Raw genomic sequence first — 19,170 nt, forward strand, 5'->3', positions numbered from 1 at the left:
GATCCCACAAGTTTTTGCTTGCAGGCAAATGATATTTCTTGCAGAACTTCTAATGCACCATTGTTGCCACTTTGTCATGCCGCTGCTTATAGTCAGTCTGTGTGATCTTCTTGCAACAGCTTACCAGGTGGTCCGTTTCTTCAGCTTCTTTGCATAGGCAGCGCTTACTATCTGTTGCTATCTTCTCAATTTTGACTTTGCATGCATTTGTCCTTAAGCCTTGGTCTTTGTGCAGCCAGTATTAGTCCCTCGATCTCTTTCTTCAACTTTCTTGCTCTTAGACATTGCCAGGACTTGTTATTATCTGCTTTCCCAGCTATTTTTTTAATGTACTGGCCATGTAGTGCTTTGTCTTCCCAAGCCTCCATTCTGTTCTTCATTTGGTCTTATAGGCCAATTTGGTCTCTCCAGTAGTCAGTAAGCCTTCCTGATATACTAACTACAGTGCATCTTCATCATTGTCCTTCAGATATTCTTTCAAAGCCATTTTTTCTTCTTCAACCATTGGATGCACTTGCAGCATTCCATGCCCAGCTATTTGCCTTGGTAGACAGGGTCTGTCAATGTCACTGTGTTGATGAAGGGCATGATTCATTGTCATTATTTTTCAGGTCTTCCTATCTGTTGCTTTTATTTCAGCTTGAGCCCAATCCATTATTCCAGCTGTGTCTCTAATGACTGGAATTGCCTAAGTGTTGATTGCCTTCATGATATTTCCTCCATTGAGTTTGGACTTTAAGATCTTCTTTACTGTCTTGATGTATTCACCTCAAATCTTTTCCTTGACTTCAGGGTGCTTGATGTTGTCAGCTTGAAGGATACCCAAGTATTTATAGTAATCTTCTTCATCCAGAGTCTTAATGTTATTTTTGTGGGGCATCTTGATTCCTTCAGTTTTCACTATTTTTCGTTGTTTGGTAGTAAATGTGGCACATTTGTCCAAGCCAAACTCATTGCAATATCTTGGCTATATATACAAATAGTGTTGAGCAGCAATTCTATTTCAGATAAAGTTTTTCCATACAACTTCAGATCATCCATGTAAAGGAGGGGGATAGTCTGGCAGATATTTTTGATGTTTGATAGCCATGGCCTGAGTTATTCAGTATTGTTGACAGAGGAAACAGTGCAATAACAAATAGTGGTGCTAGTGAATCACCACTAATGATGATAATGATAATGATGATTCAGTATTCAACCAGAGGGGGTTCTTTTTTTTCTTTTTTTGTTTAATGTCTTGTATGCTATGTGCCCTTTGTTTTTTGTTGTTGTTTTTAAATTTCTTGGAGTTTTGTATTTTAACTTTATTTTGAATAAAATAAAAATGCTAAAAATGACCTTTCATATGTTAAAGTTTGCCTGAGCTTTTCACTAATTTACTGATGAATTTAGCAATTTTGGGATAGCAGAATGGGTATTCTTATGGAACAGTTCTTGATGGAAGAACAGGAAAGAATATACATGATTGCATAGTTTTCACCAGGGCTTTTTTTGTCATAGAACGCTCAGAACGGAGTTCTGGCACCTTTTTTGGATGGAACCTTGTAGGGTAGGCAAGGCAGGTTGTACGACATGTGTGAGTTCCAGCACCCTTTTCTTTTACAAAAAAAGCACTGGTTTTCACAATGGAGGGATATAAGGAGATTACCTCAGAATCTGCAGCACTATAGCACTGAAATTGCTCATTTATTAATTGGAATCTGAAATAAGTAGTGAGGACTCATTGATGACACTAAATTATTTTATATGACAAAGTTTTGCAAAACATCTCCAAAAGGATCTTTCCAAACTGGGAATATGTCCACCAAACTGCCATACAACTACATAATGAAAATCTAGAATTTTAAAAGTAACAAACTATTTGTTCAACAATAGTTTGAAGTTGCAATGACCTCAGAAAAAGTGACTTAACCCTATTGTCAAATTATCACTGTTGCACCAACCCTGTAGTAATGTGATTGGAATTCGGGTGCTAAGCAACCAGTTTGCATTTATGACAGTTGCAGCATTTTGTGGCCACCTGATTGCAATTTGCAACCTTCCCAGCCAGCTTCCTATAAGCAAAGTCAATAGGGGAAGCTGGTTGTTCAATGAAGCTGGATTCATTTAACAAACACATCATACATTTAATGACCAGAGTAGAAATGGTGTAAAATTGGATCCAGTCATTTAATGACTTGTTTCATGACCACACTGACTTACATAAAATTCCAGTCCAAATTATGGTCATAAGTCAAGGACAACTTGTACGCGCAGCTGGTTCCAGGCAGTTATATCGGCTTCTTTGAGTGAGGGTAGCTTCCCTGCCGTCTTGAAAGAGGCGGTGGTGAGGCCTCTCCTCAAGAAGCCTGCCTTGGAACCAGCTGTATTGAACAACTTTCGTCCGGTCTCCAACCTTCGCTTTCTTGCGAAGGTTGTTGAGAGTGTGGTGGCGCATCAGCTCCCTCTGGTCCTGGATGAAGCGGATTATCTAGACCCGTACCAATCGGGTTTCAGGCCCGGGTACAGCACGGAGACGGCATTGGTCGCGCTGGTGAATGATCTCTGGAGGGCTCGGGACAGGGGACATTCCTCTGTTCTAGTCCTATTAGACCTCTCAGCGGCTTTCGATACCATCGACCATGGTATCTTGCTGCGGCGTCTCAGGGGATTGGGAGTGGGAGGCACAGTTTTACAGTGGTTCTCCTCCTATCTCCAGGGACGTTCGCAGTCGGTGTTGACAGGAGGGCAGAGGTCGACCGCGAGGTCTCTCGTTTGTGGAGTTCCTCAGGGGTCGGTCCTCTCGCCTCTCCTGTTCAACATCTATATGAAACCGCTGGGTGAGATCATTCGTGGTTTTGGAGTTGGGTATCATCAGTATGCTGATGATACCCAGCTTTTTCTTTCGACCCCAAACCACCCCAGTGATGCCCTCAACGTGATGTCCCGTTGCCTGGAGGCGGTCCGGGTCTGGATGGGGAGGAACAGACTTCAACTCAACCCCGACAAGACTGAGTGGCTTTGCATACCTTCATCCCGGGTCTATTCGGATATTCCATCTCTTTCTATGGGGGGTGAATTACTACCCCCTGTAGATAGGGCTCGCAACTTGGGAGTCCTCCTAGATTCACGGCTCACCTTGGAAGACCACATAGTGGCTGTGACTAGGGGGGCTTTCGCCCAGGTTCGCCTGGTGCGCCAGTTGCGGCCCTATCTAAGCCGGGATGATTTATGCACGGTCACTCATGCACTCGTGACCTCTCGTCTAGACTACTGCAACGCTCTCTACATGGGGCTGCCCTTGAGGACCATCCGGAGGCTCCAACTGGTACAGAATGCAGCCGCGAGAGTTGTGTTGGGAGTCTCCCGATACTCCCATATTACACCTCTGCTCCGTGAGCTGCATTGGTTACCAGTTGTCTTCCGGGTGAGATTCAAGGTACTAGTAATGGTGTTTAAAGCCCTACATGGCAGGGGTCCGGAGTACCTCAGGGAACACCTGCTGCCGGCATCAACCTCCCTGCGCCCTGTGCGTTCCCACAGAGAGGGTCTCCTCAGGGTGCCACCGATCAGAGAATGTCGATTGGTGGCCCCCAGGGGGAGATCCTTCTCTGTGGGCGCTCCGGAACTATGGAATCAGTTACCGGTAGAGCTCCGGATGGCGCCCGATCTTCGCTCCTTTCGCCGCGATCTGAAGACGTTTTTGTTTGTACAAGCCGGCCTGGCCTGATGGGGGGATTGGTGGGGTTTTATTCTTGTATTTTTATTGTAGTATTTTTGGGGTTTTTATAAATGTAGTATATTAATTGTTTTAACGGGCAACTAATTTAATCTTCTTTTAATATTTGTAACTTTGTATTTTATTCTTGCCCTGTGAACCGCCCTGAGTCCTTCGGGAGAAGGGCGGTATAGAAATATTAATAAATTAAATTAAATTAAATTTTGTTTGAGCTAGTGAGAACTGATCAGGACAAGGTTCTTGGAGCTCTTGCAGCTCAATGCAAATGTTAACCCAGTATGCACCAGCTGCAAAAAAAGTACCATTCTGAATTTAGGGATCATGATGAGAAAGACTAATTTTTTAAAAAAACCCTTTCAATATGGTAAAATGATGTGAAATTATATAAAATTAAGTACATAGTTCTAGGATATTGTAAAACAGGAACATTGTGAAAAACCAAACAGAATTTTAAAAAATGAATAAATAATCTTCATCACTCTCACTGATCAGCATTATATGAGCTTTGTGATAGGATAACAGAGTTTATGTAAAAGTATCTTAAACAACTCTGAATAAATGTGAAAAAATAAAATATAGCAAATTAAAATAAGACTGTATATTATGCAGTGCTTTTTTTGTAAAAGAAAAAGGTGCCGGAACTCACACATGACATACAACCCGCCTTGCCTACCCTACAAGGTTCCATCCAAAAAACGTGCCAGAACTCCATTCTGAGCATTCTATGAGAAAAAAGCCCTGATATTATGTAGACTACTGAACTAAAATGTCAATTTTAAAAGTTACTTTGTGAATAAAATATTAATATAGAATCACTGCATCGGCATATAATAGCACCCCTATCCATCTAGTATGAATAAAAATGTTAGATAGTAATAATAATAATAATAATTATAAAGTTGGAAGGGACATTGGAGGTCATCTAGTCCAACCCCCTGCTCAGGCAGGAAACCCTATACCATTTCAGGCAAATGGCTGTCCAGTCTCTTCTTAAAAACTTCCAGTGTTGGAGCAGTCACAACTTCTGGAGGCAGGTTGTTCCACTGGTTAATTGTTCTAACTGTCAGGAAGTTTCTCCTTAGTTCTAGGTTGCTTCTCTCGTTGCTTCTTGTCCTGCCTTCAGGTGCTTTGGAGAATAGCTTGACTCCCTCTTCTTTGTGGCAGCCCCAGAGATATTGGAAAACTGCTATCTTGTCACCCCCAGTCCTTCTCTTCATTAAATTAGACATAGCCAATTCCAGAAACCATTCCTTATAATGTTCTTAACAGCGTTTAATTTCTTAAAATATGTTCTGTGTATATATTTAATTATCACTGCTTCGTTACCTTCTACATTTTAAAAGGTTATCTTTAAGTTTAATTGAACTGTTGTCCACATTGCAATCAAATTACATTAAGTGTGTAGGTCCATTTGGTAAAAGGGACTGATATGTTAGCCAAGTTGTTTTCTTTTCTGTCTTAAATAATTTTTCATCCATATATACTTGTATATCTAAAATACCTGTATATCTCAGTAATTTGTCCTGTTATTACCCACATGATAAATGGGTAATATAACCCAATAATCTCCTTTTTCTGAATATCAATAAGATATAAATTGACCACTCCTCAAATAAGAAAATTAATAAACCATAGGTCTATCTAATTCAGAGCAGCAAAGTACTGTCCAATGCTAAAGAGACAGTTGTTAGTAGGTTTTTTTAAAAATACTGGGAGTGATGATACCAAGGAAAAGTCTCTTACCAGGATCCTAATTATTTCCTAGAGATTCGGACCACATAATATTTTAAAAGGCTATCAGTTTACAGAAATGTAATCTAGAATCAGGTGCAAAAGCAAATAGTATAGTTATGAGATAGATTATACTGACTAGACATTGCTTGCTAAGCGGCCAACAGAATCATACCAAGTACATATAAATGCATTTAATGCACTGTTGGAAGAGATGATATGGCTTGCATCCTTCATTAATAATCGAATAAGAACAATATATACCCTGCACTAATCTATTTTAATTCAACAGTTGATTATGACCAACATTTCCCCTGTGCTAACATGAGTATATCCATATACAGTAGCTATGTATTAATGTCAAAATGCATAAAAAATGGGATTTCTGATCATTTATTAAGTTCCCATGTTTGCAATGCAATTCCTACAAATTATTAATTATAACATGAATGTTTATGGAATAAAAAAGCCCCAATAATCAGAAATTTGTAGAGACTCATAAACTGTTAAGAGGCAGATCTGACAGTTAATAGTGTCAACAACAGAATCTATTTACCTTGTTTATACATAACTCTTTCTGACTTTAATCATATTGCTACTCTTCTTCAGAACAAACTAGATTGTTTATGCAAATAGGTAGGAAAATCTATGCTGAGTTAAAAAAATAAAACCACATTATCCTTGACTTAAATCAGGGGTGTCAAACTCGCAATGTCTCATGACGTGTTGCGATGTATCACGACTCTTCTTCCATTGCCAGAAATGGGGTGGGCGCAGTTTCAGCATGACGTATTTGGCCTGTGGGCCGGCAGTTTGACATCCCTGACTTAAATGAATTTATTTAAAACCTATTAACAAAATAATTGTAATGCTCTCCACACTTAGCACACAATTTTATTACTAGTAATAAAATAAGCAAATATTGCCTGCCAAAGAAAGAAATTCAATCATTCAACTCTGAATGCAAGCCCTTCAGAAATTGTTTAAATGTATATATTTTAAAATTTGTAATTAGCAATAATTGCACCCCCAAATAAACCTCCCTGACTACATACAATACTGACACTGAACAAAGAGTCTGTACACCATCTTGAAAGAGGATAGGTGGGATCTGATGGGTGTCAAAATTACTGTCCTGTATGAAACCCAGAGCATCCAGGAGTACATCAATAAGATGGCACCCAAAGAAGAGCTGCCTGAGAGAATGCCAGGGTAACAGTAGTCATGGGAGAAAGAACAGAGGAACAGCTATGGTAAGACAAGACACTGAATGGGATTCTATTATTGACAGGTGGGTGCACTGGAAAAATCCTACAAGCGGTTGGAGGGGGCTGGACTAAAAGACAGCAGCACAAAAACAGGTAATAAATACCAGATCCATGGAAGGAGGGGTCTACCACACTAGACAACATCCAAGATGCAGACTATCCAGAGAGACCTCAGAGACAGTCCAACAACCCTACCAATAAGCCGTAGGGTATTTCACTGAATGGCACAACCAGCTGGCATCGTGTACAGGAACAACTGCACTGTGCATGGATTAATTCAAAACAGAGATTCCACAGAAGGTCATGGAGAATAATAGGACTAAGATCCTGATTTCCAGACCCAGATGGAGAGGCAAGCACTGACCAGACATCGGAATAATAGAGAGGAATCAGGCAGTAGCTGTGATGGATGGTGACAGAAGCAACAGTGCCAAGTAACAGCAACATAAGGAAGGCATGTAGGAAGCTGGAGTAGAACCAGAGCTTGAAAGAGAAATTAGAGAGACTATGAAAAGTAAAGACCAAAGTAGTCCCAGTACTACCGTAGTAGGAGCACTTGGGGCTGTGACTCCTAAGCTAGGAGAGCGGCTCCAAAAACCCAAAGCTTTTTACCATACATTTTAGTTTCCTCCAATATACTGAACAAATTTTTACAATCCCAATACAGGTAGTATTCTCGACTTACAACCACAATTGACAAGTAAAATGAGTTTTGCCCCATTTTATGACCTTTCTTGCCACAGTTGTCAAGTGAATCACTGTAGTTGTTAAGTTAGTAAAATAGTTGTTAAGTGAATCTGGCTTCCCCACTGACTTTGCTTGTCAGAAGATTATGTGACCATGGAGTGGATGTCACAATAATCGTAACTGTGAAAAACAGTCATAAATCACTTTTTCCAGTGCCATTGTAACTTCGAATGGTCACTAAACAAAAGTGTTGTAAGTCGAGAACTACTTGTTCTGCAATCAGTTTTCTTCTAAAAAGAATCCCTTCAGTTTGGAATGATATGATAAGACTTTTGAATGCTGAATCCAGAGACTTTTATATCTATCTCTGCTCCCTTTCCTTTGTAATCAAAATGGATACATAAATGCAAAAAGCATACCAAATATACAAGTTGTACAAAATGCAGTAAAATAAGATGCAAACTTACTATTGAGTGTCATAATGTTATCTGTTCCCGGATGATGAAAATTTATACCCATACGACCTAAAAAAAAATTAAACAGATTTTTAGTACTAGATTTAAAAAAAAACTAGTTTCAAAATCAAATAGATATGAATAGTGTTAATCATTTCAAAATATGTTCCAACTCTACTTCTATACAAGATGTGTAGGAATAACTACTATACTGTATGTTATGTTCATTAAAGGTAAAAGATAACAAACTGAGAAAAAAAATGAACCTAAACATGTTAATCTCCTTTTACTGGTTTCTTTATAACGGAAATAGTTCTGCTCTTATTTCTAATTGTTGGAATTTGATTTTTAGATTAACAGAAAACACACTTTTCAATTAACTACTGTAACAAGAAACAGTACCTAATGTTAAATATTGTGCTTTGGAGGAAAAATAAACACATTATTCCCTCACCTCCATTCCACTGACTCAACAAGGAAATCTGGGAAGAAATGTTAGCAGCTTCTTGTTGTCAAAAGAAACCATTAGCTCTTTAGTGTTTCTTTGATTACTGATAGTGTGAGTAGAAATAATGTACTTATGCTTCCTCAAGAAAAGCCAAAGACTATTTTATACATGTACTGTAGTTTGGATTCTCATTAACTGGTGAGTGTATGAAATCTTCTGCTTCTGGAAATGATTACAAGCCTCTTTAATTTATTCAAGATTGTGCTGTGGTAAAGATAATGGAAATATGAATCAGAGAGTTTCTGATCTGAATCTTAGATGTCTTGAAAGCATCTTTAGGTCAGTTATTTAACTTGAGTCCCATCTCTCCGTCTATCTTGCAAGAATGCAAATAGTAAAGTACCTTGCAGGTTGTTATAAGGAATTAAACAAAGTAATCTATATGAAGCCCTAGAAACTGCCAAAGACTTTAAGCATCCTAAGGATACCTTCATCACAGAAATCTCTTTTAACACAGGGTAGGAAGCCTCTAATTGATAATAAAATATGGCTTCACAAGGTAGGCATACTCAATTCATGAAGGCTCCCCCAAACCCAAACTCTTCCTCTAAATGTACCAGTATGTAATGCTGAAGAAGATTCTTCACTCTTTGCTACATGGCAAAAGATATTACCTGAAATGTATGTTGTGAATTATGCCCAAGTACAGCAAACAAATCCTTTCTAAACTTCAGATAAGACCCCAGAAGAATCCCATTCGGCAAACAAAAGTCTGCCAAAATAATGGTCAGATAACCAAATTACAGTAAATGGTTATTTAAACCATTTAAAGAAGTTTTTATATACAAGTTGGTAATGTAGAAGTGAAGCTTCTAATTATAGTGCTAAACACTTTAAAAAATACTTTTTCTTCCTTTGCTAAAGTCAGGTACAAAAATAGAACCAAATCTGTGACATCTGATGTGCGTGTGTGCGTGTTGTGTTCATTCAATCACTCTACCAGGCACTGCCTGCCTAACATTTTGTCACCTGCTTTTTGGCTTTCTATTTTTAAGTTACACTGAGCAACTATCTTCTCAGAAAATCAAAAATGGTAAAACGCACCCCATACACACATACTGTATATGTTATTGCAATATAAAAAGATTTAACCTGAAAGTGTCATAATTTTAAGCTCTTCACTCAAATTAAAACTAAAATACATTATAGAAACTATTTCATTCAATGGTACTAGTAATGATAGACATAGTTTCAAAAGAATCTCACAGATGCAGAAAACTGAATGCATTCTATTTTATTTCAGCTACAGTATACCCAGGAATCATAATCCAAAACTAATATTTTTTAAGCAAAATAAGAGCTAAAAACTAAATGATAACTGACCAAAACCATTAAAACACAACTGGCTTTCTGGTTGAAATTCTTAGGTTCAAAATAATTAAGTAAATAACTAACCCTCCTTTTTCAGTTTTCAGATTATGGTACAGTAGTGCTCCCACCCATCCTATTCTAATCTTTCCAGTTTAGACATTCTCTATTTTACCCTCTAGATCAGGGGTCCCCAACCCCCAGTCCGTGGGCCAATACTGGGCTACGGCATGCCAGCAACCAGTCTGCACAAACAAGCAAAGCCCCATCCGTGAGATGCAGGCAGCACACAAAACCACAACCCCTTTGGTCCGCAGAAAAACCTCTCTCCACAGAACTGGTCCCTGGTGCCTAAAAGGTTGGAGACCTCTGCTCAAGATAGAGTAAGTATGAGAGAAACACTCCCAGAGGGGGCTACTCTATTCTCCTATTTTTTTAAGTACAGAACACAGATGTTTCTGCATTCTCTTTGCATGTCTATGGTAGATCTGCAGCTGGTTCTGGAGGCTATTCTAAATAATCACAGAATGCCAAGCAAATGCTGAATTGCATGAAATGTCCATTTTTATGTATATTTTAATATTCTCAGAGCCGAAAATTAGATGGTAACATAGGCGAAGAAGTAAAGGAAAAAGACAAGGACAGAAATATTGTACGGGGTAGTCCACTCAACCTAGTCAATGGCAGGAATATATTTCATTTTTGTTCTCAGGCAAAAGGTAGCAGCAGTTAGGTATGGATTTTTTGTCCTCCAGTAAACATATACTCTTACACAATTCTCCATAACACTGAGAAAACAAATCAGTCACAAAAGCTTTTAACAGTTGAAATGTTTCGTTAAATATTGACTTTAACAATGTTGTTTGTGAATTCAAATATTACAGGTAATCCTTGCTTAACAGTGGCAAAGGAGAGTGCTAGGATTTCCATCACTAAGTAATGCAGTTTCAAAGTGAGATGTCACATGATCATAGTGTTTAGGGATGGAAATCCCAGCATTTCCTATTGCCAGCATTAAGCAAAAATCGCAGGTCATTAAGTAAGTTCAAGCTAGCCAGTAAGTAACTACTGCAGGGGAGGGGGAGATGCATGGTTTGCCTGTAACTTATTGGAGTGACTTGCCACCTGCCCAGCTGATTTTGCCTTTGGCTTTGCTTGGGTGAAGCTGGCAGAGAATGGGGCAAATGCAAAAGGTGAACACATGACTCTGGGATGCTGCAACCGTCGTAAGTGCAGGCCAGTTGTCAAGCACAGAGTGCAACCACATGACCACATGAGTGCTGGGACTGTGGGAACTTTGAGGACTAATTGTAAATACTACTTGTTCAGCACCATTGTAACAATTGCTGAATGAGTGGTTATTTAAACGGCTACCTATAGAGAACATATTTAATACTGCTTGGCAGATTCAATGCAAGAGAATCAGACCAACGATAAATCACTTTGCTAAATTTCACTGCCAGCCCTTATCTTTTGTTAACAACATCCCTCATTCTATGCCACCAGTTTAAAGTTGTATACAGTGATTATAGAGGGCTTTGCCTTGTCCACACTTTCATGAAACTGTATGTGGTAATTTTAAATAGGTCTATAAACGATGATTACCCAGCTGAATATAGCTGCTAGGCTAATTTCAAGTTCTCCTTGTTAGCTTATGTTAGGATCTCTCAGAATTTAATTCACTACCGTGTTTCCCAAAAAATAAGACCTGGTCTTATATATTTTTTTGCCTCCAAAAGAGGCAGTGGGTCTTATTTTTGGGGGATGTCTTTTTTCCCGACACCTACCTCGCCTTGAGGTAGTGGTACCAACACCCCCATCCAGCAGGAGGCCATGTGACTGCTGGCCCACTTCTGTGGCCCCTTGTGGCTTGCTTGTGGCAGGAGGCCGTGTGGCCTGCCGTGCCACTGCCACAAGGCGAGGCAGGTGGAGGGGGTGCAGCTGCAAGTGCCCCATAGGCGCCCAAACACTTTTCCCACGAACAGACATCTGATGGAGACTGGAAGCTCTGTCTACTTGTGAATGGGGTGCTTTGAAATGGAGCGATTAGCTAGCTCTGTCTCCAAGCACCCCATTCACAACCAGTCGGAGCTTCCAGTCTCCATCAGATCTCCATTCAGGGGGAAAGTGTTTGGGCGTCTATCGGGTTCTTGGAAACCGAGCAAATCACTCAGTTTCCAAGAGGCCCATAGGCACCTAAACACTTCCCCCGCTTCTGCCTTTCGGCGCAGACTTACCTGCTCTGTGCCAAGGGATGGCTGGGCTACGGCTGCTGCCAGACACCATCAGCCCCTGTGCGCTCACTACCGTTTGTGCTGACCATGCCCATCCCCTGCGACTTATTTTTGGAGTAGGGCTTATGTTAGGCCCACCCCAAAAAATCAGGTTGGGTGGGTTTTATTTTCGGGGAAACACAGTATGTATCCAGGTTTGCAAAAGTCAATCAACCTGAAAGTGAACACTTTCCTTTTACCTTGTCCCTGAAAATCTTTGATAGGTTGTTTTTAACTTCTTGCCGGATTGCAACAGTGGTTGATAACCTTTGCCCAATGGACATCACAGCAAGCAGCAATAATCATTAACTTTGTTAGAGAGAACCAGCCAAGTCTCTTTATTCAGTAATAGTGGATAGTAAGTTTCGAATTTCAGATTGTCCAAAACAAAAGTAATAAGATCATTTGGTATGTAATTTAAAAACTATAATACTCCTTGAAACAGTAACATTGATTAATAATCTAAAATATCAGATCCTCCCATCCTAAATCCTGGAATTTTTACCTCTTTCTCTTCCTAAGAAGGCTAGTCTAGCCTTTTTTTCCCATCCTTAATTGTAGACATATTCTGTCAAGCTTTTTAACAATTTCATTCTCCAGTTTTATTATTCTGTTAATGCTACACTGTTCAACTATTTTAGTATACATATTTAACATTTTTATTGTTTTCATTTCTACAATTCCCGTTAAGCAGATGAGACAATAGAATATTATATATATATATATGTGTGTGTGTGTGTGTGTGTATTATACACACACACACACACACACACACACACACAAACACAAAATTTTTTAAAGACTCTGAACTAATACCATTTTCCAATAAATGAAGATAAGTGTGAATTTATCAAACATATTTGACATGAAAAATCTTTCCTTGGCTTTCAAGCAATCAATTCAAGATGCATAGAATTAAAAAAGGGTTAGAAGTGAATTGCATAATTTTAGACACATGACTCAGCTGACTGCACTTGGAAAAGAGATTTTGGACTATCTTACAAACTAAATGTTTTCGTTTGACTGTATATTTTTCACTTAGCCTAGCTAGAATCTTAATACAGACAACAAATAAGGAGCACTAGCATCATCAGTTGTGAACAAAATAACTATACAACTAACAAAATAATGACATAAACCAGTGCTAGATGTGATAATGCCTCTAAAAACTCAACCAATGAAGGGAGCAAGGGAAATAGGGATGGGTTGGGAAAGATCTAGAAGCACACAAATAAGAGTATCTTGCACTGTGGTCAGAAAGCAGAGTTAGGAAGACCTGCTAAAAAAATCTGCTACAATAATTCAGGTGGGATACCACTAATGCAAGGACTAATGGCACTGTCATTTCTAGAGGAATGAACATTATTTGATTTGTTCTAATTGTTTGACTGAACTTTGTACATCACTCAGAAAGAAGTTAAATGTATTAAGCTTCAGTTGGTAAATGTTTCTGGATCATTTATGGTTCTCCTTGGTTGGATTATTTAAGAAATATACTGAATTAGGAATTGGAGCTGATTTAGTCATTTTTTTTCTAGTTTTAAGATTGTTCTTATTCATATGCCAAGTTGCACACTTACTGAGTTCTTAAAAATAGAAAAGCTGTAGAAAAAGGGCCAGTGCTTTCATGAGAAATTATGCCTTGATTTTCACAGTTAATTGTAATAGTTGTTTACTTTGGAAATTATATATATCAAAAATCTCTGGCATCCCGTCTATCTAACAAGATTGAAAATGCACATGCCCCCAGTTTGTTACACACGCTCCTTTCAAATAGAACAAGAAAGGTGCTTCAAGATTATGTTTATTTCTCTGACTGTAAATTTAAAATGAATGATCTAAGATATTTTTGGAGAAAAAGGGCCAACCATAAACTAGGCTTTGACATCTAACTGCCTCATTAATCATACTGTATACTTACTTTTCACCTCAGTTAACTGAGATTCTAAAATCAAGGAGTAGCTTTAAACATTTAGCAATTTATTTACTAGCAAAAAAAAAGCAATAACACATCAAAATGTTATAGCAGAAAAAAAGCTGATTTTCTCTTAAAGTAAGTATGAACATATGAATATTCCTAACCTGTAAAATGATTCCTCCACATTATATCAGCGAAACTCATTGGTGGGCCACTGGGAGGGTAGTGTTTACCTTTAAGAGGTTCATGATCAGTCCTTATCATATCCATTAATGAGTTTTCCAAAGAGTGCAAGTTAAAAGTATCATAGGGCCGATTCCGGTCCTAGGAAAAAAACAAAAAAAAGGATTGTTACAAAATTGTCACTAAATAATGCAGTCATTTAACACTTATTCCATTCATCACAAATTATGGTAAGATTAGCAAAAATATGCAAAGCTCAAGTTAAGAATTCTATTAACAAATGTTGAGAACAGGAAGACAAGTTAACAGGAGGATCATACTTATCCTTCTTCAGAAATATAATTTTCTGTAGCAAATATAAATGTATATTATTTTAAGATATTAGCACAAATGTATTTTTTCCACTATCAAACTGCATTCTAAAGCAAAGGCTTCCATATATCCTATTTTCTCACACATTTAGCATGATCTATTAAAGTGTACAGTGGTCAAAGATTAAACAACTGACATATAAATTATATGATATTAACTGTCATGTATATCCATGATCTAGAATGGGACGAAGGAGACTCCTCTATTCCCAATTAAACGAGTTTGTGTCAAGATACATGTATTTGAATTTCAAGCATATTGCAACTGTATTTCTCTTTCTTCAAAACCATCAAGCACAATTGTAGAGCTTCTTTCAAGCATAAAAACACTTTAGAAATAGAGAAACAGTGCGATGCAAGGTAATTTGTGAATGGAATATTGCTGACAATTTTCTGCATCCAAATCACTGTTTATAGTAAAACCTCTTACTTTTTAAAAATATAATTTAACATTTCTATGAAGGTCATAAGAATTAAATACAGTACAGAAAAAGTAGAGTTAGAGTTGACAGATACTTTACCAAGATGAATTTTATATTTCAAAGTATGTTAATAAACAGAAGCCAAGATACAAAGTAGGCAAGGAAATAAAATAAGCTTAATTTAAAATATAACCTACATATAGTACCATTTGCATCTAATGAAAGGCTCTGCCCCTTCTGCTTGCAAAATAAGACAATTATTTTAATCATACTGCTGTTTGTGAAGATTACAAGAAGTTAATTTTTGAAGTATGTTGATAAACAGAAGCCAAGATTCAAGGTAACCAAGAAATGACAACATCTTAATTTGAAATACATCCTGAAAATAATACTGTTTGCACCCAAGGAAAGCTCTACACACTTTCAGCTTGCAAAATAAAACAATTATTTAGATACAAAACCCTTGTGCAGAGTAAAATTGTGCAAACAACTTGGGAGCAGATAAATGCACTGAAGCACAACAGACTAATAAGCAGTATGCAGATCTTGAAAATCCTTTTATTTTTTAGTGCAAGAACAAAGTACACACAGAATTAATACCGAAGGGATAATTATATTTTTTAAAAAATAAATAAAATAAAAAGTTCATAACTTTTGGGCTCCAAATACATTCTTTTTGTTAAATTTTGGTATTCTCATCTTCTACAACAGGGGTGTCAAACTCAATTTCATTGACGGCCGCATCAGCATTGCGGGTGGGTATGGCCAGGGTGGGCGTGGCCTACTGGGTGGGCATGGCTAGCGTGCGTATGGCCTACTGGGTGGGCGTGGCCAGCTCTACATCGTTTGCATCAAGGGTGCCTATGGGGGCCTGGGCAGGAGTGGGACAGATCTGAGGGTCTCTGGCAGAAGGAGGGTCTCTGGGCCAGGGCCAAGGCAGTGGGGGCCGTTCCCTCACTGTTTCCAGGATGGCTTCGGGGGCCACATGAAACCATTTCGCGGGCCGCATCCGGCCCCCGGGCCTTGTATTTGACATGTCTGTTCTACAAGAAAAGGCAACACTAGGCTCCATTTACCAAAATCAGCTTGAAAAAAATAAGTATAATTTGAGGAACCATCTGATTTACATAACCTACACACACACACACACACAGAGAGAGAGAGAGAGAGAGTATAATTATCATTTAAGAGGAATTTATTTCCACAAATATCCAAACTTTTAGCTAATAACCTGAACTTGTTTACTGTTGGAAAGGAATATATATACATGGAGTTACATCTTTTATCATATTTCCAATACTTCTTCTGTATGTTTAACCATTCCCACCAAATCTGAACTATCTCACCATGGGAATGTCATTTTTCCTGCATTTAAATTCTTCCGAGCTTTCAGACTCATGCTGGAACCCATCCTCAAGCAACTTCTCTCTAGTAGAATGTGTTATAATAAATATGGTTATATTAATAAATCACTATTTGTGATTCATTAAAATAACCATATTTATTCTCAGGTTTCCATGCATTTGGAAACATTATTTAGAGTTGGATCCAAAGCATTGCCCAGCCATATTAAAAACTGATTAGAAAAATTAAGATTAGATTTGCTGGTAAAGGTTTATTAAAGATCCACCAGAGTACCTATGGTTGAGGAAGAGTTTTTGTGAATGGGAGACCTATGGAATTCCACTGCTGCATGGCTAAAAACAGAAGTCTGCCAAATCCTCTTGTGCCTCAGCTGTACCAAAAGTAAGTTTATCCAGATGTACAATGCATGTATTGCTAAAATAGAATGTTGAAGCTACTTTCAGAGAGGTACAAAATCTTCAATATAAATGCTCTGAAAGAGAAATTTAAATTTAAATTTGTCTGGTAAAACTGTAGCAGAAAAATACTTCCTGTGAGTTTCCCAGACCAGACATTATATGATATATAGAGCATTTCTTGAAATCCAAGCTACACAGTAATATTTTGTCCAAAATACTTTGTAATTGTTACAAGCAAAATAACAACACAAAAAGCTAAAACTAATACTAAAACTAATTTATCCTTTTAGTATAGAATGCTGAGCTTGTCGATCAGAAGGTCGGCAGTTTGGCGGGTCGAATCCCAAGTGCCACGTAACAGAGTGAGCGCCTGTTACTCGTCCCAGCTTCTGCCAACCTAGCAGTTCAAAAGCACGTAAAAATGCAAGTAGAAAAATAGGGACCACTACGGTGGGAAGGTAACAGTGTTCCGTGCACCTTTGGCATCTAGTCATGCCGGCCACATAACCACAGAGATGTCCTCGGACAAGCGCTGGCTCTTTGGCTTTGAAACGGAGATGAGCACCGGCCCCTAGAGTCAGAAACGACTAGCACGCATGTGCGGGGGAACCTTTACCTTTACCTTTATACATGAATATACAGAAGATAAAATATGAATATATTTTAAACGTTCTGTTTGCTAGTTTTTTATCCAACACAATGATGACCTCATTCATAAAGCATTTTTCTACCAATTAACTTTTTGGTGCCTTGCATAAAAATACAACAGCCAATAATGAAGTTCATTGTTAAAGAAGAAAGAGAAATGAATAAAGTCTCTGCAGGTCAAGCATTTAATGTATGGATAGCCAATTCTGCAAACTCTGCAAGTGAATTAATGCTTAATACAATCCCCTTTAATCAACCAACAGTTTTAAACGTGCCTGAGCTATTCCTCCTTTGGGAAAGAGGATAGAGGTAGCAACCAACTGCACCAAAGACTGGAAGATCTTGGTGCACTTCTCCTCTGAGAAATTATGCTGATTGTTATTTCCTTCCAGAAAACTGTGAAGCTACCAATCCACCTCTAGGGATTTACTGGTAAGAAAAGTTGCTCAATGTGGCTTGTCTTAGAATATACCAACTCCTTTGCACAATCACTTTTTTCTACACTGAGCAATTGGATGCCTCACGGTGTTCTCAGAGTATTACATTTTTTCTCAGTACAGGTAGTCCTTGGCTTACAACTGGTTGTTGTAACTTCAAAAAACTACTTACTACCTGGTTTTGAAGTTATGACCACTGCAGCACTCCCATGAGCATGTGAACAAAATTGGAATGTGTGTCAATCCACCTGCCCTTATGGTGGACTGCAGGGTGCTGCAGGGATGCCCATGCCTATCTCCCCCATCCTCTACCACTGGGTCCCCACAGGCCATGGGCCTGTTTCCCATCCCACTAGATCCCATACCCTCCTCACCACCCTCATTCACTGATCAGTCACTTATGTTACTGTAGATTTCCTGCTTGAAACTCTGGAACTTGTAGGAGAACAGGCTGCTGCACCCTAGGCTACATGGCTTCATCCCAGAAAGAGGTACAATTTTGAAGCAGCCAAAACTCATTGCAGCTGTCTCCAGGACAGAGTAATACCTGTACAACTCAAGATTTTGCTTAATAGTTGGTGATAGATATATCAAAGGAAATTTCCTAACCATTGTGACATTTGATTTTATACAGTAGTTTAACACTGTTCTTTAAAACATTTTTTTTTACTATCGATGGCAATCTATTAGTAACTGGGGATTACACTTTAAAGTAGTCTTTGATTATTGACTGCCTCCTTTATCAGTGTTGGAAGTTATAATGGTGTAAAAAATTAGCTTTGCGACCAATCCTCACATTTATAACCATTGCAGCATCCCAGTCACATGATCACAATTTGTGTGTTTTGCAACAGACAAGCAGTCAGTAGAAAGGAGGAAGTACAGTACAGTACAGTACAGTCATGGATACATGATGTTTCCCTTAACAATTACAGTGATTCGCTTTAATGACCAAATGGGAAATGAGGACATAAGCTCCTAGTAGTCACATTATTTTACAGAGGGTTTTTCAACTTCTGATGCCCCTAACTGTAAAATGGACATGTTAAAATTGATACAGAACTTGAATATGTGTAAACTAAAAGGAGAAAATTAGTGCTCTAAATTCACTTCCTCCCTTTTTTTCTTTGTTTTATTCATCGGCCAAACGACCTGGCCCTTTTATTAATTCTCAGAAAATACTGCACCTAAATCAGCAATAAAAAGGACACTTGGAGACCACAAAAAAAGTTTGAAATCAATAGTTTAGCAACTATGCCCAAGCTTTACAGCTAGCTGAAAAAACACAGGAGACGAAGTTAAGAGTCCGTAATAGGTAACTGTACCTCAGCTGATTGAACAGAAAGATATTAAGCCAGTGTAATTTCAAGGTCTACTGACTAAAAAAAATATACTAATTTATTGAATTTATCAGGCATCTTGACAGAGTCTAGAGATCACAGGTAATTAAAGACTCCTTTGTTGGAATATGTTCATATAA

At 38.3% G+C, this 19,170-nt stretch overlaps 1 protein-coding gene across 7 annotated transcripts in view; it reads right to left on the minus strand.

The window, feature by feature from the left end:
* The window catches only part of CPEB3 (cytoplasmic polyadenylation element binding protein 3), a 97,837-nt gene that overhangs the window by 41,457 nt on the left and 37,210 nt on the right, over positions 1 to 19,170 (minus strand). For 5 of the 7 annotated variants that reach the window (XM_081328889.1, XM_081328887.1, XM_081328888.1 and 2 more), the window contains 2 exons: positions 14,031 to 14,190; positions 7,872 to 7,928 (listed from right to left, as the gene is read on the minus strand). In XM_081328889.1, coding sequence (XP_081185015.1) covers positions 7,872 to 7,928; positions 14,031 to 14,190 — 217 coding nt within the window. The remainder of the gene's footprint in view (positions 1 to 7,871; positions 7,929 to 14,030; positions 14,191 to 19,170) is intronic. The other 2 variants (XM_081328891.1, XM_081328890.1) reach the window with 1 other exon arrangement.

This window comes from Vipera berus (genome assembly GCF_964194415.1).
Source record: "Vipera berus genome assembly, chromosome: 5".
NCBI classification, from domain to species: domain Eukaryota; kingdom Metazoa; phylum Chordata; class Lepidosauria; order Squamata; family Viperidae; genus Vipera; species Vipera berus.